Source organism: Rana temporaria, chromosome 6 (genome assembly GCF_905171775.1).
Source record: "Rana temporaria chromosome 6, aRanTem1.1, whole genome shotgun sequence".
In the NCBI taxonomy this organism is placed as follows: domain Eukaryota; kingdom Metazoa; phylum Chordata; class Amphibia; order Anura; family Ranidae; genus Rana; species Rana temporaria.
In genome coordinates this window covers 168,561,465-168,585,666 of record NC_053494.1, presented here as the reverse complement: position 1 = coordinate 168,585,666, position 24,202 = coordinate 168,561,465, and the positions used below count along the sequence as shown (strand labels likewise).

General features: G+C 41.1%; 1 protein-coding gene across 1 annotated transcript in view; it reads left to right on the top strand.

The window, feature by feature from the left end:
* MYO3B (myosin IIIB) overlaps positions 1–24,202 on the top strand; it is a 332,748-nt gene that overhangs the window by 168,880 nt on the left and 139,666 nt on the right. The window contains exons 20-21 of the mRNA XM_040358502.1: positions 12,879–12,990; positions 20,124–20,286. Coding sequence (XP_040214436.1) covers positions 12,879–12,990; positions 20,124–20,286 — 275 coding nt within the window. The remainder of the gene's footprint in view (positions 1–12,878; positions 12,991–20,123; positions 20,287–24,202) is intronic.

Sequence of the window (24,202 nt, the reverse complement as noted above, 5' to 3'; positions counted from 1 at the left end):
TTTTATTCTTGTAGAGCGACTCCATTTTCTGTCTTGTATTAATTTATGTTGTATAACATTTTTGAGTTGCTGCTGTATTCTCCCCTTTTTTTAAGGTATGCGCAATTTTTTCCTTCTTACAAAAAAAAATAATATCAAACATACAAATATTCATAACAGAAACATACACAAAGCCCCCCCCCTTTTGCATCAGAGACAATCAGAGTTCTCCTACCACAGTTATCGAAAATTCGCAATCATTTTCGCATTCGCATTAGCGAAAATTCGCAATTTTTTTTTTTTATATTCGGCAACATAAAAGTATCGCCTCAGCTTAGCTACTCGGCCCAGGGTCTTTAATCATACCAGCAATGCTTTTAGACGTCAATAGGATGTGATCTGTTTTAAAAATAAAATTGAAAAAATGTGAATATTCGGAATTGCGAATATTCATTGCGAAATTCGAAATATATCGCGAATACTCGAATATGCCATATTCGAGCCGAATATTCGCAATACAAATATTCGTGAGCAACACTAGTCATTATGAGTCACATGTATGTGCATAAGAACAGAGATGTCGTCCCAAGCAGTTTTTTGTTTATTCTTTACCATTTCCATACTATTTTGTTATTTTTTCTTTTTATCTTTTTTTCACACTGTTTCTTTCTGTGAAAAATGTAAAATACTGAGGCTAATGAGGGACCATTTCCTGGCATGAGAACAGATCACCAGGAAGGTGAAAGGGGCATCTGTAATGATTAGGAGCCACAAGCCACCAAAAACCACCGTACTTTTGCCTTCACCTTTGACTCCAATAAATTTTGGCAAAATAGTGAAATTTCACCAATTCACAATTTTTCAGGGAAATGTAAAACCCTCTGTTTCACTGATCCCAAGCAGACAAATCAATCTATTTATTTATTGTAGTGAGATCAGTGTATATATACAGTAGATATACTGATCTAAATTCACTGAGTTGGATATAGTATGATAAACTATTGAAGACTGTAGTTAGTATAGATTTAGATCTGATTAAATCAGCCAGATTTTCCCTGTTTGATAAACACTGATGTTACTAAAACAATATAGACTAGAGCTACCTTATTGGTAGACAACATTTAATTCCAATACAAGTAGATCTAAGGGTAGATACAGATTAGTGGAAGTAACCAGAAAACGCTTGGATAAAAAGTGTGTCTTTTATATTCACTCAATTTGGTTGTTTTGCAGGCTAGCTGGTAAATGTGCTGGGAAATTTTTGTTTGTGATGTGTGTTGCCCTTCCATATGCATCTTACTGCAAAGATTAGTTATAGGTAGGGGTGGTTGCCACTATTTTAACCACTTCAAAACCAGGCACTTCCCACCCTTCCTGCTCAAGCCAATTTTCAGCTTTCATCGCTGTCACTGTTTAAATGACAATTGCACGGTCATGCTACACTGTACCCAAACTACATTTGTATAATTTTGTTCCCACAAATTGGTGTTAGTTGATCACTGCTGCAGTTTTTATTTTTTTGCTAAACGAATAAAAACGCAGAACATTTTGAAAAAAAAATAAAGTTTTTCTTTGTTTCTGTTATAAAATTTGGTAAATAAGTACGTTTCCTACTTCACTGATGGACACTGCTAAGCTGCACTGAAAGGGACTGATAAGGCAGCTCTGATAGACGACACTAATGGGCACCGAAAGGCTGCACTGATGGGTACTTATGGGTGGCACTGATAGACGGCACTGATGGGCACTTATAGGCGGCACTGATCAGCTCTGATGGGGACTCAAAGTGGCACTGATGGGCACTGATGACTGGCATTGATGAACTTCACTGATAGGCATCACTGGTGGCACTGGCACTGGTAGTGATTTTTGTTTTCCACTGGATGTCAGCTGCCTGGGCACTGATTGGCAGCTGCCTGGGCACAGATTGGTATTTAGCTGGTGGTCTAGTTGGCATACCTGGTGGTCCAGTGTGGCATCCTGGTCGTCCTGGGTGGGCATCCGAGGGGGGGCTCCGCTGATAAACAATCAGTACAGACCCCCCTGTCAGAAGAGCAGCCGATCCACTCTCCTCTACTCTGTCAGACGCGAGTGAGGAAAAGCCGATCAATGGCTCTTCCTGTATACATCGTGATCAGCCGTGATTGGACATGGCTGATCACGTGGTAAAGAGCCTCTGTCGGAGGCTCTTTACTGAGATCGGTGTAGCGGTGTGTCAGACTAAAATGCTCCACCACCGATCACCGTGATGCGCGCCCCCACGGGCTGTTATCTTGCTGGAGGTCATATGACGTCCTGTCAGGATAACTGAACCATGGCCCAGCCGTCATTCTGCTATAGGCCGGGCGGGAAGTGGTTAAACAGTTGGATGAATTGGATGCAGAGATGCACCAGATGCCATCAGCTGCCTTTGTTCTGGGTGTACAATATGTTCCTGTGCCCTTAAGGAGGGGTAGGCTCCTTCTAGGCAAAGCTGCCTTTAATCTATCCACTGCTATATGTGCTCCAGCATAGGAGACTCTGAAAATGATAGAGTTAGGACCGCAGTATACAGTGGAACCTTGACATAGGCACTGCTTCTTACGCATATATTTGCAAATGTATGCAAACAAAATCCTCTGTTTTAATGTGTAATGTTAGACAGGGTCAATTTGGTTGTTTTTCAGGCTAGCTGGTAAGTGTGCTGGAAAATCTTTGTTGTGATGTGCGTTGCCCTGTACATCTTACTGCAAAGGCTAGTTATAGGTTGGGGTGTATTGTTACTTTTTTGTACAGTTATTTTGCTTCTTATCCAAGCAGCTTCTTCAGCACTGATGTGTGTCAGGAACTTACCCCAGCATTTATAGTGACACAGGTAACTCAGTCACTTTCATCCAATCTCCATGGAATGTGATGAGGTAGATGTTGATTGTAAAACCACCCACCCAATCCAATCCCATGGTGCTAAATACAAGATATGTGTTTAACATTCACGTTAGATGCCTGAAGGTGTGAATTTCTGTCAGATCAAAGGGCAGAGATGTTAAAATTACATTTATATGTGGGTGAAAGATGGTGTCAGAGGTCTCCACCTCGATTTATGGATGGTTTTTCCATTTTGAACATATCTCATAAACAAGTTTCCTTCCCCTGTCCAAAATTTTTACCTCACTATCCTTGGGAGGATATCTACTTTTCTTAAGGTAGACTGCCGATTCCTGAGCTCTAGAGTTTATCTTCCTATGTTGGGTCATTCATTTGTTTAAAAGTTGTTTTGTTTCCCAAGTGTACAGGTCGTTACATTCTTCACTACAACTACACTGGACTGAAAATATTGAGTTACATTTTGTTTCTGGAGTTGGGTCTTTTCAGATGTACAAGCTTTTGTCTCACTGTATTGTTAGGTTAGGAAAATACAGAAAGGAGATGTTTGTTAAAACCCTCCTGCTTCTCCCCTACTGTATGTTCAATGTGATGCGATACTTGACCTTGAACGTGATTAACTTCCACTAGCTATACCATAACTTTGATAAATGAGAACCTTCACAGACATATTAGACCAGGGATTTTCAACTAGGGTTCCATGGAACCCTAGCGCTCCCCCAGAGGTTGCTGGGGTTCCTTGACCAAAGAGCAATTTCTGCCTCTCAGATAGGTTTCCACTGACACCATTGATCTTTTTAGCTACCTGTAAGGGAGTAATTCTTCCCAATGTTCACAAGCATAAGGAACCTTCTTCCCATTAACTATCAAACTATTGCATCATGAATTGTAGATATAGTCATTTTTAGCAAGGGTTCCCTGAGACCAGAAAGTTATTTCAAGGGTTCCTCTTTGTTGAAAACATTGAGAAAGGCTGTATTAGACACAGTAAAGCCCTGTACACACGATCGGTCCATCCGATGAGAACTGTCTGATGGACCGTTTTCATCGGTTAACCGATGAAGCTGACTGATGGTCAGTCGTGCCTACACACCATCAGTTAAAAAAAACGATCGTGTCAGAACGCGGTGACGTAAAACACAACGACGTGCTGAAAAAAATGAAGTTCAATGCTTCCAAGCATGCGTCGACTTGATTCTGAGCCTACAAACAATCGTTTTTTTTTTCTATCGGTTAGGTATCCATTGGTCAAATTTAAAACAAGATTGCTTTTTTTTAACCTATGGATAAATAACCGATGGGGCCTACACACGATTGGTTTGGTCCGATGAAAACGGTCCATCAGACCGTTCTCATCGGTTTGACCGATCGTGTGTACGCGGCATCACAGTTATATTTCGGCAATGAGCATTACAGGTTGCACATCTTTGGTTAGTTGAAGCTTGTTCACCACATCTGATAATATCCATGTTTCAGATTACATCATTGGCAGGGTCAGTTGAGCACCAGACATAAAATGACTACTTGATACTGAAAAAACTGCCTGGGTAATGATAAATCAGCCTAACACCCATACTTAGTTGTATCCAAGTCTTGAAATAAGACCCATGGTTAACTTTATCCCTGTCTCTTAAACATTGCTTTTCTGTATTCCTCACCATTTTATCCTCAGATGTCATATTAGTAGTTTATGAAACACAACTGTCATATAAGCATTGTTTAAAGATACTGGCAGGAAAGAAAACCTGCTAGCTCATCTATTTTGTTTATACCGGACTAAAAAGGATCAAAGTAGCAATTAAGTTGCAGGCTTAAGGATCTTTCACATCCTGAGATTTTCCATAAGGCAGCGACTCTTGTTCTTTCTTGCCTAATGGGTTTTTGAATATGAACAAAGAAGTGCCAATCTGTTTAGCATTTGATCTGCTCTTCTGAATTTTTGAAGAATTTCATGGATCACTGGCTAATGTATTTATCTATTCCCAATATTTCATTTAAAGGAACCTTTTCAAAGCTGCAATTATGGCTCCGGGCACAGTAAATAATGTGTGCAAATTCAGCAAGGTCTCATCATGTGTCTTAAGAACTCTGATACAAGAACAGAAGTGAAGAATGGCTGATCAGGAGATTTGACTCAGAATAAGGATTTCAAATACAATGATAATAAATATAGAAATCAGGACAACAAATCAAAACAAGCCAGACAAACTGACTTGTTTAATAGGGCAGTGCAGAGAGCAGTAACAGATAGCACTGAAAGTTGATAACTGGTTTCTTTAGGTCACATTAAAGGGAGTGCCAACTTATACCATTTTGCTTTTAAAAAAAAAAACTGCTTATTTGTAATGCATGTGTTGTTAAAGTGTAACTCCACTTTCATGGGTAAAAAAAATGAAAACAATTATAATATAGCATATACAATTGCGGCACAAGTTATTTTGTAATTGAATGTAATTAAAAATGACCTTTCCTTTTCAATCTGCAGCCGCTTTAATTTTCTGTAAAATGCAATATGGCGACCTGGAGGCGTTCTGCACACAGAATGTATACAGAACGCACCCCAGAAACATAGTTTCCTGCTTGTGTGATTGGCTCACTGATTTAAAAAAAAAAATTTACATTAAGATACAAGTCAGATGTTTGCCATCCCCTGCAACAAAAATTTCATTTTTGGTAAGCTACTCCCAATAGGAAGTCACGTCTAAAGGGATGCAGACCAAGCAGGTTTCCTCATTAGAGCCCTACAGCTGCAGCAGCTGGTTGATAAATATGAAACCACAACCATTAAACTCACCAAGTACAGGGGCACAGAGGAACAAACAGTGATTTCTTCAGAATAACAAAAGATAGGAATCTGCAACAAAATTTGTTAAAGTCCCTGCAATATACATAGATAACGTAGAGGGGAATATTTTTTTTGCTTAATTAATTTAATTACTTTAAAGCATATAAAGCTGCAAAGGGGTGTAGGGTGTATTACATGCCAGGGGACCATTATTATTGCTGATCTGATTACTGTTTCATGGGAAAAAAAACTTGCAGTTTAGAAAACAGCATCTACAGGCGCACGTACCAACAGCAGTCTCCTAAATCCTCTTGCCATGGCCATTTCCTGTATATCATGCAATAAGATTTTTATAAGTTATTTTGTACTGCATACTATTTGGACTGTCACGCATGTTTTGCACCTTTATCATAGTTTCAGTATCTGTTTTATAAGGATTTGTTTGTTTGGCATTTTACACATTTGCACTTTACCACTGCCACAGCACTTGCTAGTAGGGCAAGTTACTTTTCGTTCAGTATATTAAGGTTTCTTTCCCTGGATTGTGTAAATTTGGGACATCAAGTCCTTGAACATCAGCACTTTATTTGTTCTAGTTATCTTTTTAGTCATTAGTACACTAAGAATTGGAACATTTATTATTGTTTCTATATTAGGGATCCTTGCACATTGCACTTGCATATTTTGATTCTGAATTAATTTCAACAGCTCAGCACTACCTTCTATACACACTTTTTAACACAAGGTATGGTTTTACCTTTTTAAGTGTTTTGCAGCAGTTGATAAACCACTAATACATCTCATAGTAGTGCAAAAATATCCCCTATACACATACTATTCCTACAGATAGTTGTCACCATGAGCCTTGGCTCAAGTCTATCCCAAAAAGTCAGTATATGCGTATTAGAGCCCATTCACACCTTGGCGTTTTGTCGCCTGTAGCGCGACGCGCACAAACGCCAGAGGGACCAAAATACATGTAAGGCTATGGGCATGGTTCACATCTGAACGCCGATGCGCCTGACGCGCATCGCATGTAGTCAATAAAAGTTCCGGACCTTTTATTGTCGCGCATATGGCGTGATATGCGCGTATTTGAGCGTTTCCATTTCCCATAGAAAGTAATGGAAACGCTCGATTCAAGCGACTTGTGCGACAATGGGCGTTTGCTACGGGCGTTTCGTCAATAGAACTTGTCGCCCATGCAGAAGATTAAAAAAATCTACCAACATAGCAACAAGTGATGAAAAGATGATAGTTTTTCCTATTGGCTAAAAAAAAAAACGTCAAAGTACAAAAACGTCGGACAACGCTGTATGCAAACGCGCATATTAGCATGAATACGCACGACAAAACGCCGGAAAAAACGCCGGAAAACGCCGCTATTGCCTACGCCTAGGTGTGAATGCAGCCTTAAACGCAATTGTACGTAAACGGATACATTTTTGGTACAGGCAACTGTTTTAACCAAAAGATTTGAAGAAAAGGGTTATGCCAGTGATTCCCTAAAAGACACTTTGGAAGACAGTAAGGCTATGAACAGAGATGATCTTCTCATAGAGAAACCATCTTGTAAATGTAAGGCTTCCTTGGTCCCTTTCGTTACCACTTATTCGGTTCAGAACAATAACATAAAAAATCTGATAGGGAAACATTGGCACATCCTAAATAATGATCCAGTATTGTGTACTGTTCTACCGGACAGGCATCAGGTCATCTACAGAGGAGCTTCCTCACTTAAGAACAGACTGGCACCAGGGGTCATGAACCCCCCAGTTATCAAGAGAGGTTTCTTTAAAAATCGAACTGGTTTCTACCAGTGTAGGAGGTGTCGAGTTTGTTCATTAAGTGGGTGTACACATAGGCGTACCCAAAATAATTTTCATTTAGTACATCAAAAGAATTTGAAATTGAGCCATTTATCACATGCTCTACTAAGGGGGGCGTTTATTTACTGCAGTACCCTTGTGGGCCCCAATATGTGGGCATTACTAAGCGACCCCTCTCCGTACGTTTTAACGAGCACATTGCCAACATCAAAAAAACAGCTTTCCAAGTAACTCAGTTTCCAAACACTACATTTTGGCCCACAATAGGGATCCTTCTAATGCTGCGTACACACGATCTGAATTTCCGATGAAAAAAGTTTGATGTACTTTTTTCATCGGAAATTCCAATCGTGTGTGAGCCCCATCTGACTTTTTTCTGTCGGTGTTTAGAAATAGAACATGTTTTATTTTTTTTCCGAAGGGAAAAAAACAATAGGAAATTCCTATCGTCTGTGTGCAACTCCGACGGAGAAAAAACCCACGCATGCTCAGAATCAAGTCGACGCATGTTCGGAAGCATTGAACTTCATTTTTCTCGGCTCGTCGTAGTGTTTTAAGTCACCGTGTTTTGGACGGTCGGAATTTGGTCTGACAGTGTGTATGCAAGACAGCTTGAACGGAATTCTGACGAAAAATTCCATCGGATTTTAGGCCATCGAAAAATTCCAAAAGTGTGTACGGGGCATAAGACTATCTTTTTAGGTATAGATAAGTCCTCAGTGGAGAGGAAGCTCCCTCGTGAGAAGCATTTCCAGGCTTGAAATGTCCTGGATATACAAAATAAAATGCTACGCCCCATTTGGCTTAAATGTAGATGTGGACATGAAAGTGTTTATAGATTATTCTTAAATGGTTTTTAAATTAACGTTTGCAGGTCTTAGAATTTTTGTTCTGAAATGTTTTAATTTTGGTGTAAACTCGCTGTGGGGTGTAAACTTGCTGTGGGTCGGCGATGAAGACACTTCCAGTGTGATGGGCTAAGAGAGGCAATTACTTATCTCGCAATTTTGTTTAGTTCATCTAATCCAATTTTTAGTATAATCCTGAAGGAAACTAACCATCAATGATTCCTTCAGTTTGGACCATAATGATTTTGTAGCCCTTAACTACAAATGTTTTATTTATTATTTTAAATTTTAAGATTAAATACGTGTTTTTTTTTTCCCGTACAATACAACGTGGGTCTATTATAATATAAAATGTATTTAATCTACTGGGTCAGAACACCAAACTTGGGTTTTACTAACCAATGGTGCTCATTCAATATTTTTTGGTATTTCCATCCCCTTTGTATTTATATATTTTTCCTATATACAGTACAGACCAAAAGTTTGGACACACCTTCTAATTCAAAGAGTTTTCTTTATTTTCATGACTATAAAAATTGTAGATTCACACTGAAGGCATCAAAACTATGAATTAACACATGTGGAATTATACATAACAAAAAAGTGTGAAACAACTGAAAATATATTTCATATTCTAGGTTCTTCAAAGTAGCCACCTTTTGCTTTGATTACTGCTTTGCACACTCTTGGCATTCTCTTGATGAGCTTTAAGAGGTAGTCACCTGGCGCAGCACCCCATCACTCTCCTTCTTGGTCAAATAGCCCTTACACAGCCTGGAGGTGTGTTTGGGGTCATTGTCCTGTTGAAAAATAAATGATGGTCCAACTAAACGCAAACCGGATGGAATAGCATGCCGCTGCAAGATGCTGTGGTAGCCATGCTGGTTCAGTATGCCTTCAATTTTGAATAAATCCCCAACAGTGTCACCAGCAAAGCACCCCCACACCATCACACATCCTCCTCCATGCTTCACGGTGGGAACCCGGCATGTAGAGTCCATCCGTTCACCTTTTCTGCGTCACACAAAGACACAGGGGTTGGAACCAAAGATCTCAAGTTTGGACTCATCAGACCAAAGCACAGATTTCCACTGGTCTAATGTCCATTCCTTGTGTTCTTTAGCCCAAACAATTCTCTTCTGCTTGTTTTCTTTCTTTAGCAGTGGTTTCCTAGCAGATATTCTACCATGAAGGCCTGATTCACACAGTCTCCTCTTAACAGTTCTAGAGATGTGTCTGCTGCAAAAGGTGGCTACTGCATATACAGACTGATTTTACTGTTGTGGGTTTAGTAACACTTTAAGAATGTTACATTCTAAGATAGGGTGTGGCTTTAGCTTCCAGGCCTGTTCTGATTCCTTTCTTGGTGCTGACTGCATTTTAACCACAGGAAAGAAAATTCTGCACAATGGCTTCCCAGCATTTTTGTTGTTGACTTGACCCGATTCATACCTGCTTAGCTGTGACATGTCCTTTTTCATACAAAGGGTGGATGTTTTCTGAAATCACATTGGGTTTATTATTTTTTATGGTCAGTTTAGAATCAAGCAATGCTTAGTAGAGTTCTTTCCTAAATGACTAACCTCTGAGTTATATCAATTCCAAGTTATGTGTGAATTTATTATCGGAATCTATAGATTAGTGATTAGCACATCAAGATGGCAGTGGCAATTACATGAGTGACAGGCAATCTATAGAATGGATCAGCACCCATGAACCAAGTCAGTAGTGAAATGATATGTTGTGTACTTGGCGTGGATGGTTAAGCATACAAAAAGGTCTTTGCCTCCACTTACGTTCACTTTTAAAACAGAGGATTGACAGAAAAGACACTGGGGTTGATTAACTAAACGCAAACAGGCTTTTAACTTTGCAAGGGAATTTTCCCTTACCTTAGTGAATGTGGTGAAGCTCTGTCGACTTTCATCATCCAATCATGTGCAAGTAAAAAATAATATTCACTAAGCTATGGGAATAACTTCCTTTGAAAGGGGAAAATACCCTTGCAAAATTAATGACCTATTTGCCTTTAGTAAATCAACCCACGGTATCCATTCCTTTTGATATCTTTTTATTTGGTTTTTGGTAAAATTACAGCTCCACCATTGTTTACTTTAAAACTGAGCTCTAGGCAGATATAAAATAAAAAAACACTCAATGCAGTTGTATACTGTTTAATAATAATTAAAGCATTTTTATACAAAACTACTATAAGTCTTTAACCATTTAAGCCCCGGACCATTTCGCTGGCCAAAGACCAGGCCACTTTTTGTGATTCGGAACTGCGTCGCTTTAACTGACAATTGCGCAGTTGTGCGATGTGGCTCCCAAACAAAATTGACGTCCTTTTTCTCCCACAAATAGAGCTTTCCTTTGGTGGTATTTGATCACCTCTGCATTTTTTATGTTTTGTGCTATAGACAAAAATAGAGCGACAATTCTGAAAAAAATTCAATATTTTTTAATTTTTGCTATAATAAATATCCCCAAAAATATATATTTTTTTTTTCCTCAGTATAGGCCAATATGTATTCTTCTACATATTTTTGGTAAAAAAAATGCAATAAGCGTTCATTGATCGGTTTGCTCAAAAGTTATAGCATCTACAAAATACGGTATAGTTTTATGGCATTTTTATTAATATTTTTTTTTTACTAGTAATGGCGGCGATCTGCGATTTTTATTGTTCCTGCGACATTATGGAGGACATATCGGACACGTTTGACACAATTTTGGGACCATTGTCAATTTTACAGCGATCAGTGCTATAAAAATGCACTGATTACTGTAAAAATTACACTGGCAGTGAAGGGGTTAACCTGTAGGGGGCGCTGAAGGGGTTAAGTGTGACCTAGGGAGTGCTTCTAACTGTTAGGGGGCGTGGCTTGCTGTGACAGGGAACATTCGATTAGTGACATGTCCGGGGAAGGATGGAGAGGTGTTGTGTTTACACTGACATCTCCCCGTTCTTCAGCTCTGACCCGATCGCGTGACACCGGCGGACATCAAGTCTGCAGGTCCCACGGGCACGTTCATGGAGCCCGTGCGCGACCACACGGCCCATGCACGACCACACAGCTCGCAAATTAAAGGGGACATATATATATACGCCCATTTGCACAGCCGTGCCATTCTGTCAATGTAAAAGTGTATGCAGCGGTCGGGAAGCAGTTAAAATTGCCTTGATATCAGCCTCATGCCATCACCTGCACAGCAGTACAACATGTGCTGATAGGAAAAGAGACCAGAGTGAATAGAGCTGGTGACTTTTCAATGTGTTAGGCTTCATGTACACAGGACATTGTTCAACCTCTCCTGAACAATTTAACTCTAAAAACGGGTGTTAAGACGCAAAAACCATTTGAAGAAAAAAAAAATTGGGGGTTAAAATGAAAAACGTCTGTAAACAAAACGCTGCTAAACGCGAGTTGCTGCGTTTAGCCAGGTTTGGCGCTTGAAATGCCTCTAAACACAGCTTTTGAATGCTTTTTGGGTTCCAGAAAAAGCCTCTAAACTTAACTGCCTATAAACGACTATAAACGACCCTGTGTACATGTACTGATAAGATAAAATGAGGAGAGTTCAGGAGCAGTTGAAAAAAATGCCCAACTGCTCCTAAACATCTGTTTACTAGCGGCATTGTTTACTGTTTACTCCTCCTTCATTGGCCAATCAGAAAGCTGCTGATAGGAAGGATGCATTTCTGTATTCCGTAATTCTAGTAGAGAAAGTGGCGCCTCAACCTGGCTGTGCTGTCTTGTAGAGGTAAATGGATAACAGAAACGTGCAAATCCTTAGAAGCTAAGGGCCAGATCCACAGACATTTACACTTGCGCCGCGTATCAGAGATACGCTACGCCGCCGTACCTTACCTGGCCTACTTTCAAATCCTCAAAGATTTCGCGCCGTAAGTTATGTCGGCATAGTGTATTTCTGGCGGCGGAATTCAAATCGGTGGGTAGGGGGGCGTGATTCATTTAAATGAAGCACGTCCCCGCGCCGATTAAACTGCGCATGCTCCATTTAGAAATTTCCCGCCGTGCTTTGCGCGAAATGAAGTCGCAACGCCGTAATTTTTTGAACTTAGACGTGACTTGCGTCCATCCCTATTCACGGACGACTTACGCAAAAAAAAAAATTTTTAATTACGACGCGGGAACGATGGCCATACTTTAACATGGCAAGTCTATCTATACGCCGCAAAATACCAGCTTTAACTATACGCCGGAAAAAGCCGACGTTAGAAAATGCGACGGCCGCGCGTACGTTCGTGGATCGTCGTAAATCGCTAATTTGCATACCCGACGCCGAAAACGACGCAAACTCCACCCAGCGGGCGCCGAAGTATTGCACCTACGATTCGGATCGAACCCAGAAGCCGTCGTATCTTGGTTTGAGGATTCAAACTAAAGATACGACGCGGGTAATTTGAAAGTAAGCCGGCGTATCAGTAGATACGCTGGCGTACTCCCTATGTGGATCTGGCCCACAATGAGCTAATGTGTATTTCAGTTGTGTATTTAGCTGCGTCCCCAGAGTTCAGCTTTAATAAAAGTATTTTCTTCCATTTTCAAGGTACTATTATCTTGCTTTCCGAGCACATCAAAATCCCCCTGCCACAATAGAGAGTTGTGCTGCCATTCTAGAGAAGGCCAAGCTTGAAAACTGGGTTCTTGGAAAAAGTAAGGTAAGGCTATAAAATATTCCGGTAATACTGATACTTTAATTTCCCAACAAGGGAAAATGGGTTTTACTTCATGTACCTAGAACTTTCCTAAACTAATATTTTTTTGGGGTTATTTTGCTAAAGACGTAGAGCTGTTTTACTCTGGAAAGTGAAAGCGTAAGTTTAAAATTTCGGAAATTCTGAATTTTAAAATTTCAAATTTTTAAAATTTCGGAAATTCGGAATTTGAAAATTCGGAAATTCGAAATTCCGAAAATTTAGAAATTGAAAAATTCTGAAATTTCAGAATGAACTCATTTGTCAAAATTTGTTTAAAAGGAATTCAGAACTAAACAAATTGCACATGTCTATTAGTGAATAAGGTACATCTATATTCACAACAGTCATCCAATTTGTACAAGAAAAAAACCCTGGGCCAGATTCAGGTAGAATTACGTTACACCGCCGCAGGTTTACAGCGTAAGTGCCTGATTCACAAAGCTCTTACCTGTAAACTTGCGGCGGTGTAAGGTAAATCCGCTTGGCGCAAGCCCGCCTAATTTAAATGGGGCGGGCACCATTTAAATTAGGCGCGTTCCCGCGCCGAACGTTCTGCGCATGCTCCGTTAGGAAATTTCCCAACATGCTTTGCGCGAAATTACGGCGCCCCGACGTTTTTTTTGAACGGCGACGTGCGTTACGTCGTTTCGTATTCCCGGACATCTTACGCAAAAAAAAATTTGAAATTCGACGCGGGAACGACGGCCATACTTTAACATGGCTGTTCTAAAGATAAGCCATGATAAAGCAGGCGGAAGTTTGCGACGGGAAAAACCGACTAGCGACGACGTAAGAGATTGCGACGAACGCGTGTATCTTCGTGGATCGCCGTAAGTAGTCATTTGCATATTCTACGCCGACCGCAATGGAATCGCCACCTAGCGGCCGGCCTAGAATTGCATCCTAAGATCCGACGGTGTAAGTCAATTACACCTGTCGGATCTTAGGGCTATCTATGCGTAACCTGATTCTATGAATCAGCCGCATAGTTAGGACGGGCAGGTCACAGAGATACGACGGCGTATTAGGAGATACGCCGTCGTATCTCTTTTGTGAATCTGGCCCCCTGTCCCTGTCCTTGCATATGCTTGAATTTTCCAAAGCTGGCCATATGCATTTGGATGTCTCTTGTTAAGCCCTGTGGGTGGAGCAAGAGAAATCCATTTATTTAAATCTTTTATTTTGAATGCTGTATTTTCTGCCTTGTAACTTGGTCATTATAAATAAAGAATTAAACAAATATCTATCTCCCCATCTATGCAAGGCAGCATGAATAGTGAAATCTCAGCTTCTGGCTATTATGTTTAGCAGCTTTTGCTCTAGTGGCTGCTGAATACTCAAACAGTGCTTGCATCTGATTGGATGTAAGCACTGTTTGAGGATTTTTGGAGTGGCTCCTTTAAACAAAAACAGTTTGGGGTGCCAAGATGGCTATCCACAGCTCAAATGTTGGCCTGTTCAGCAGGAATCAGACAAAATTAGAGCAGTGTATAGCCAACTTAAGTGAACCTCTTTGATTTGAGAGAGCTACAGGCCCTGCTATGATTGACTTCCTAAAAATACCTGTTGCCTGGCTGTCATGCTGAAGATCCGGATTTAATATTTCCAGAGTTGTTGACCTGTAGCAAGTCAGGATCACTGGGCAGGCTGATAACATTGTTTGAGATTTCAGTTTAGTACACAAGAAGCTACAAGGACACTAGATTTTTGTAAGGATCAACAGACGTGTTTTTAAATGTATTAAAGTGATATTAAATTCTTGTTTTTTTTTGTGTTTAAAAATAACAAACATGTTATACTTACCTGCTCTGTGTAGTGGTTTTGCACAGAGCAGCTCCGATCCTCCTCTTTTCAGGTCCCTCGATGATGCTTCTGGCCCCTCCCTCCTGCCAAGTGCCCCCACAGAAAGCAGCTTGCTATGGGGGCAACCAAGCCATGCAACTGCTGTGTGTGTCCATTCAGACACAAACAAAGACTTGGGGGGCACACCCTAACAATGCATCAAATTAAAGATGGTGCTGCTATAAGACCATACAAACAGAACAAAAGATTATAGCGCACACATACAAAAAAGTCATTTAAATCCTACAAGGCTATTTAAAGCACCTAAACATAAAAGCCAATATGAGGATTTGGTCACACCGAATGGCCATATGGGGTACTTTGACGCAGTAGTGGGCTCAAGCACTTTATGGATACATGGTGGGACCAAATCCCCATATTTGCTTAGGTGCTTTAACTAGCCTTGTAGGATTTAAATTACATTTTTATATGTGTGCGCTATAATCTTTTGTTCCATTCAGACACAGAGCCGCCACTCGACTACGTCCTCTCTCTCTCCTCATTGGCTCACTGACTTTGACAGCAGTGGGTGCCAATGGCCAATGAGAAGGGGAGTCCCAAACAGCCGAGGCTTTTGTGCAACATCGCTGAAATTAGATGGGGCTCAGGAAAGTATAAGAGGGGCTGAAAGGGGAGCTGCACACAGAAGGTTTTTAATCCTAATGCATAGAATGCATTAAGATAAAAATCCTTCTGCCTTTAGAGACACTTTAACCACTTCCCGACTGCCGCATGTATATGTACGTCCACAGACTGGCACGTACAGGCAAATGGGCGTACAGGTCGGGACCCCCCCCGCTACATGCGGCAGTCGGCTTCCATCGGGGAGCGATCCGGGACGACGGCGCGGCTATTCGTTTATAGCCGCTCCGTCGCGATCGCTCCCCGGAGCTGAAGAACGGGGAGAGCCGTATGTAAACACGGCTTCCCCGTGCTTCACTGTAGCGGCGTATCGATCGAGTGATCCTTTTTATAAAGGAGACTCGATCGATGACATCAGTCCTACAGCCACACCCCCCTACAGTTGTAAACACACACTAGGTGAACCCTAACTCCTACAGCGCCCCCTGTGGTTAACTCCCAAACTGCAACTGTCATTTTCACAATAAACAATTCAATTTAAATGCATTTTTTGCTGTGAAAATGACAATGGTCCCAAAAATGTGTCAAAATTGTCCGAAGTGTCCGCCATAATGTCGCAGTCATGAAAAAAATCACTGATCGCCGCCATTAGTAGTAAAACAATTTTTTTTTAAAAAATGCAATAAAACTATCCCCTATTTTGTAAACGCTATAAATTTTGCGCAAACCAATCGATAAACGCTTATTGCGATTTTTTTTACCAAAAATAGGTCGAAGAATACGTATCGGCCTAAACTGAGAAAAAAAAATGTATATATGTTTTTGGGGGATATTTATTATAGCAAAAAGTAAAAAATATTGATTTTTTTTCAAAATTGTCGCTTTATTTTTGTTTATAGCGCAAAAAATAAAAACCGCAGAGGTGATCAAATACCATCAAAAGAAAGCTCTATTTGTGGGGAAAAAAGGACGCCAATTTTGTTTGGGAGCCACGTCGCACGACCGCGCAATTGTCTGTTAAAGCGACGCAGTGCCGAATCGCAAAACCTGGCCTGGGCATTTAGCTGCCTAAAGGTCTGGGGCTTAAGTGGTTAAGCCTTAAAATAGAAACCTAATGCCAGGGTTGCCAACTTTCAGTAAACAGTTTGTAAAATCTGTACTTTTTGCATCTGTCCTTGAATTGCCATTAAGGTCATGTAGGCAACAATTATGGATTTTACAAACTGTTTGTAAATTTACCGAAAGTTGGCAACCCTTCCTAATGCTGCCACACATTTAAGGGGTGGTTAGCTGTATGTTACATGTGTGTTAAATAGCAGTGCTTCACAATGGTTGTGCCTCACTTTTCATCTTTCAGGGGAAGTCTAGCAGTTAGGTCAACAGTTGTCCAGCAAAGTTACATTTATATTTGTTGGACATGCTGACCATATAAAACAGCAATAGGTGCTGTATATTGTACAGCATGAAACAGTATAATCTTTGAAATTCACTTGAAGGTGAACAATAATTCTTCAACCACAAGGACACAAATCTGGATATTCTAGACGTGGTGTTATGTTACACCTATGATGTGATGACCCTTTTGATCTTGACCTGGGCTTGCCTGGCTTTAGCAAATTGAAATCAGATTGTTTGGTGTGGATTATAATACTTTGCATGTAGCTACTTGTGTGATTTATTGAATCAGCCCACTAAACTATAGTAGTAGGGATTATCACATTAACAAACAAAAAAAATATATATATAGAAGAACTACTCTTGAAGGAGATAAATATATTTTGAAGAGAAGAAAAATCAAACAGTGTCCATATACCTATACGCATCTTAAGGCAAATTAGTGAAAGCATCTAAACAATGAGGGCATTTCATATAAAAAGAATATTGGTATCACTAAAAAGATAAAGACAAATGTTCCAAGATGGACTGTGAAAATATACAACTATAAGCAAGCATGTGCAACCCCAAGTCCAAAAATTTGGGACACTTGGGTTGATTTACTAAAACTGGAGAGTGCAAAATCTGGTGCAGCTGTGCAGGGCCGTATCAAGGGGTGGGCAGGAAGGGAGGCTGCCCTGGGCGCAGTTGTATCCTGCAGGGATAGGTGTGCTGCCATTTTGACTATATGCCTGACAAGAATAGTGACAGTTATGTCACTACACCTGTCAGCCAAGATCTGGGAGCAGTGGGGAGAGCATGCTAGCCGGGGACACTGATGGGCAGTCCTGAAAGTGATGTCAAACAAGTTGCTTTCCCGGTCAGCAACAAGGAGAGGAGGAGAGCAGACGGGTGTCCACTCTGCTCCCTCCCATATACCCGGCTAGACCGGAATACATGGTTTGGGCATGCATGGAGAGGGGGGGACTCTTACCAGGGCTGTTTGGAAGCAGCCACTGGGAATGTGTGTAAAATCCCCCTCTGTCAGATCCATACGGACCTGGCACCGAAAGATTTAAAGTGAGGGAAATCCCTAGTATCCCCATTGGACGATTCCTCCTCTATTCCTGTTCCAATGATCCCCCAAAATTTGGAATTTTCTTTCTCTTTTTTGTTTTTGTTGATAATGGTCAGCAGGACAAACAGAGAGGGTTCATATCCCTAAGGCCCTTTCACACGTGCGGACCGTATGTCCGCTTTTTCATCCATCCGTTTGCGGATGAAAAAGGGACATACATTGGTCCCAATGAGATTGCGGGTGTCAGCGAATGAACATCCGCTGACACCCGTAATCGTCCGCCTCCGCAAAGATACGATTTTGCAGACAGAAGAAAACCCTATTTTTTTTCCGACTGCGGATCGGATCAGATGAACACAGACATACGGTCCGTGTTCATCCGATCCCCCCATAGGGGAGAGCGGAGAAAAGACAGGGCGGTCCCTGCACAGTGTGCGAGGACCGCCCTGTCATCCGCTGGCTCAGCGGGGATCAACGGATCGATCCCCGCTGAGCAAACGGAGCATACGGAGGCGGATCATTACTGATCCGCCCCGTATGAAAGGGGCCTAAGAGGGACATATACAGCAATAAAAAAAACTGACAATTGTTTTAAAAGCCTCCCCACTTTGTCTAAAACTACAAAAAAAAAAAAAGTTTTGCCTTTAGTTATGGTTATAAGCAGTCAACCAGCAATTTTTTATAAACTGTATATGTTGCATCTGCTTCAAAATATATCAGTCCATTCCAGAATATGTAGGGATTTCCTCTCACTTCCTGTTTGGCTGTGGCACAGGAAGTGAAGGGATATTTCTGCAATGGGACACAGATGGCGAAATTAAAATCTGACAGGGGTTATAACTTTCCCTTACTCTATCCAAAAATGTAAAAAAAAAATCATTTTTGCCTATAGTTCTTCTTTAACTATTGAAGGCTGTCTACTTTATTGTTCAGAGTTACCACAGTTGACCAGTCACTGGCCCGGATTCAGATACATTTGCGTATCTTTCGGCGGGCGTAGCGTATCTCAGATACACTACGCCGCCGTAACTTAGGGCGCAAGTTCCGTATTCAGAAAGAACTTGCGCCCTAAGTTACGGCGGCATAGTGTAAATGTGTCGGCGTAAGCCCGCCTAATTCAAATTTGGCTGATAGTGGGCGTGTTTTATGTTAAACTATCATGACCCCACGTAATTTACGCTGTTTTCGAACGGCGCATGTGCCATCAGTGGACGTATCCCAGTGCGCATGCTCGAAATCACGTTGCAAATAGTCAATGCTTTCGACGTGAACGTAACTTACGTACAGCCCCATTCACGGACGACATAAGCAAACGACGTAAAATACGACGCTGTTCGTACGTTTCCGACATCCATACCTAACATGACTTACCCCTGCTTTATGAGGGGTAACTTTACGCCGGAAAAAGCCTTACGTAAACGACGTAAAAAAATGCGCCGGTCCGACGTACGTTTCTGAATCGGCGTATCTACCTAATTTACATATTCTACGCGTAAATATACGGAAGCGCCACCTAGCGTCCAGCGTAAATATGCAACTAAGATACGACGGCGTAAGAGACTTACGCCAGTCGGATCTTAGGGAAATCTATGCGTAACTGATTCTTAGAATCAGGCGCATAGATACGACCCCGCAACTCAGAGTTACAATGACGTATCTGGAGATACGCTGTCGTAACTTGTATCTGAATCCGGGCCACTGTCTGCAGAAATATAAAAGTTTATGTTGCTTGACATGCAAAAAGGCTTGAATTATACATTCTTTCCAGTTTTCTTGCTGGATTTATTGTAAAGAGTGAACTGCCATTACAAAAATAAAATAAATGAATAAACATGAATTGTAAATGTATACTGCACCTTTAAGAGGTTAATAAGCACATAATTAACTCCCGGCAGGATCTTAATTGCACAGTTACATTGATTGAGCTTGGACCAGACGGAGAGGCAGCGTGCTGATATCACAATCTCTACTTCCTCCAATCAGAAAATCATTTGTATGTAATGAAAAAAACAAGGCATTCTGTGCTGAGCGAGGGACCACCTGTGGTCAGTATGCAATGGGACAGCGACTTGGCAGGACCTGGAAGATATCAGTGACCACTGTAGTAGCTCTGACTACTACAGCGATTGTCAGCTTTACGTTTTTATACTGTGTCTGTCCGTTTTATGAAAACCAAAGATTTTCAGTTGTGTTTCACAGCATTTCTTTTCTGTTGAAGGTGTTCTTGAAATATTATCATGTAGAACAGTTAAATCTCCTCCTGAGAGAAGTCATTGGACGAGTAGTGGTGATGCAAGCGTATACCAAAGGATGGCTCGGAGCAAGGAGATACAAGAAAGTTAAAGAGAAAAGGAATAAGAGCGCTACCTGCATTCAAGCTGGTAAATATTGCACTGTTCAGTGGTGTATTTAGGTTTTGTGCTGCCCTAGGCCTGACTAAACTCGTGTACCCCCTAATTTAAATATGACACACCCCCTTCCTGTCAAGGCCACACCCCTTTCTGTTTAAGACCCACCCTGAAATTTTCCCACCCACTAGTTCTTAATGCCTGGGTGGGGGGAATGGATTCCCTTAGTTTGCATAGATTCATACCTCCCAACTTTCTGAGATGGGAATGAGGGACACCTATCAGCAAAGGTATGTAGGCATAGGACACACCCCTTGCCACGCCCCCTTAAAGGAGAATTGTACAAAAAAATAAGATTGGTTAAACCCACAAGTGCTTTTTTTACCACTACTATTTCTTTATATTGGCTTTTGGAATTTACAAATGCAGTAATTTAGAAATCAGATGAAAGGTTTAGCGCTGGGAAACATTTTTTGATAGATAAAAAGTGCATTGTATATACATATGTATAGATCAGACCAAAATGAGGGACAAATGAGGAGAATGAGGGACAGAAGGACATTGCTCCAAATCAGGGACAGTCCCTCAAAATCAGGGACAGTTGGGAGGTATGATAGATTTTCTATCACTTCCTGTTTAGCTATGGGGCAGAAAATGAAGGGAAATCTCTGCAATGGGACAGGGATGGTAAACAAATAAACTTACAGGGCCTATAACCCTCCCTTAATCTATCCAAAATGAAAAATAGTGTTGCCTATAGTTCTACTTCAAACACCAATTTCTGATAATTTTATGGAGAGGACCAAGAAGATATAAACATGCCAATGGTACAGCAGAAAACATATAGCACAGTGAGGAAGGTTTGTGGTCCAGGATGATAGGACAGTCACAATTAGAAACAGCTTGCGTTACACTAACAGTGTAGCACAAGCCAGCGGGGACACTTTCCGTGCTGCCCCCCTGCAAAGTGCTGCCCTAGGCCTGGGCCTTGTTGGCCTAGGCCAGGATACAGCGTTGGCACTGTTACACCTTGAAATAAAAGAGAATTAGAAGTAAAAAGAACCCAGCAACCGATATATAAGTGCCCTGTGTAAAAATTATAATTATAGCCCCAATCATGCCATTCCGGTCACTCAGTGGCCTCCTAGCTACTATGGGCAGATACACAAAAGAATTACGCCAGCGTATCTCTTGATACGCCGCATAATTTCAAATTTTGCGCGTTGTATCTTTGTTTTGTATCTACAAAATAAGATACAACGGCATCTCGGCTAGATCCGACAGGCGTACGTCTTCGTACGCCGTCGGATCTAAGATGCAACTTTTCGGCGGCCGCTAGGTGGCGTTTCCGTCTAATTCCGCGTCGAGTATGCAAATTAGCTAGTTACGGCGATCCATGAACGTACGTCCGGCCGGCGCATTTTTTTACGCCGTTTGCGTTCGGCTTTTTCCGGCGTATAGTTAAAACTGCTATTATGAGGCGTACTCAATGTTAAGTATGGCCGTCGTTCCCGCCTCGCATTTTGAATTTTTTACGTCATTTGCGTAAGTCGTTCACGAATAGGGATTTGCGTAGAATGACGTCACCGTCTTATACATTGGCTTGTTCCGGTTTCATTTCAAGCATCCGCACTGGGATACCCCCACGGACGGCGCATGCGCAGTAAAAAAAAACGTTGTTTACGTCGGGTCACGACGTATTTACATAAAACACGCCCCCATCACAGAGATTTGAATGCCGCGCCATTACGCCGCCAAAGATACACTACGCCGCCGTAACTTACGGCGAAAATTCTTTGTGGATTTGAAGAAAAAAAATAAGTTACGGCGGCGTAGTGTATCTTAGATACTCTGCGCCCGGTGGAGAGAAGCGCCGGGGTATGTGGATCTTCCCCTATGTGTTCTACATTTTCTACATTGCTTCTCACTTACTTACATTTATCTGGAAAGTGGATGAGGAACTCCTCTCAAAGTATCCTCTGCCTCTCCACCCCGGAAGTGTATGTTAGCTGGTATCAGTATAGCAGTAATTCTAATGGGTATGGCTGATCATTGTAAGCACCCCAGAAGTGTTTTAGTGGCACAGTGGAACCTTGTATTACGAGCAAATTCCATGCGAATACTTGTAATCCAAAGCACTTGCTTATCAAAGCGAGTTTCCCCATAGAAGTCAATGAAAATCATTTGGCTGCCCTCGGAAACCCCCAGGAAGGCTCGGAAACACTTGGGAACAAAGTATTTCTTAGTATTTCCGAACGGCTCTGATCGGCTCCGGTGCCCCCGCACCTCTGGATAAATGCAGTACTGCAGAGGCTTGAATCATGCTTGTTTTGCGAGACAATACTCGCAAACTAAGTCAGGATTTAAAAAAGAATATTGCTCATATTGCGAAACGCTCGTTAACTGCGTTACTCGCAATCCAAGGTTTCACTGTATATGGTTTGTCCCAACCCCAGTAAATCTCACTTTTGTCGGACTGGTTGGTCCTGCATGTTATTGAGATTAACCCCTTTACGACCACCCATCGCACATATACTGAGGCAGAACAGCCGCTCTGCTCTGGACCAGGTATCTATTACCTGATCCGACACTTCCAGATCTGGGTCTAGTGATCTGCTCCCGCTGTAATTAGGCACAATGGGCGCTAATTTGCGGGTATCACGGATTTGCTGTCTGACGGAACCCGACGATCATTAGTCAGAGAGCCAAACAAGGCAAATTGCTGTTCTGTCAGTAGGGAAGGGATTGATCAATGCCTTCCCCTAGTAAAAGCACCTCCCACACTGTGCACAAACACTGGTTAGGCACAAAGTTAACCCATTGATCGCACCTGATGTTTAACCCTTTCCCAGCCAGTGTCATTAATACAGTGACTTACATATTTTTAGCACTGATCACTGTATTAGTGTCACTGGTCTCAGTTATTGTCACAACTGTCCGTGCAATATCGCAGTCGCTAATCGCCACAATTACTAGTTATAGTTATACTAGTTAAAATAAGCAAATAAATAAATCTCCCATAGTTTGTAGACGCTATAACGCAAACCAATCAATATACGCTTATTGGGATTTTTTTACAAAAATATGTAGCAGAATACATATTGTACTAACTTGATAAAGAATTTTTATTCTATTTTTATTGGATACGTTTTATAGCAGAAAGTTAAAAAAAATGATTTTAACTTAACACCAAATCTCAGAAAGAGGCTCGGTCCTTGAGTGGTTAATAACTAATTATAGTATTTAGTATGTTGATTCCTTTTGTTTTATTTTACATGCCTTTCATAAAAATATTACCACTTGACCAGGAGATTTACCCCCTTTATGACCAGGCCACTTTTGGCAATACAGCACTGCGTTACCTTAACTGACAATTGTGCAACGTTGTACCCAAAAAAAATGTATATCCTTTTTTTCCCACAAATAGAGCTTTCTTTTGGTAGTATTTGATCACCCCATGGTGTTTATTTTTTGCGCTATAAACAAAAAAAAACTACACATTTGAAAAAAAAACATTTTTTGCTTGAAAATTACTTAGAACAACCCTCAAACATTATATATATATTTTTCTAACACCCTAGAGAATAAAATGGAGGTTGTTGCAATACTTTTTGTCACACCGTATTTGCGCGGCTTTTTTTCAAGCGCACTTTTTTTGGGGAAAAAAAATCACATTTTTGAATTGAAAAGTAAGACAACAGTAAAGTTAGCCCAATTTTTTTCATATTGTGAAAGATAATGTTACGCTGAGTAAATTGATACCCAACATGTCACGCTTCAAAGTTGCACCCACTCGTGGAATGGCGACAAACTGTTAGCCTTAAAAATCTCCATAAACTACGTTTAAAAAATTCTATATGTTGCATATTTTGAGTTACAGAGGAGATCTAGGGCTAGAGGATTTTTTCTTATTTTTCGCATACATGTAAAAATCTTAATTTTTGGCAAT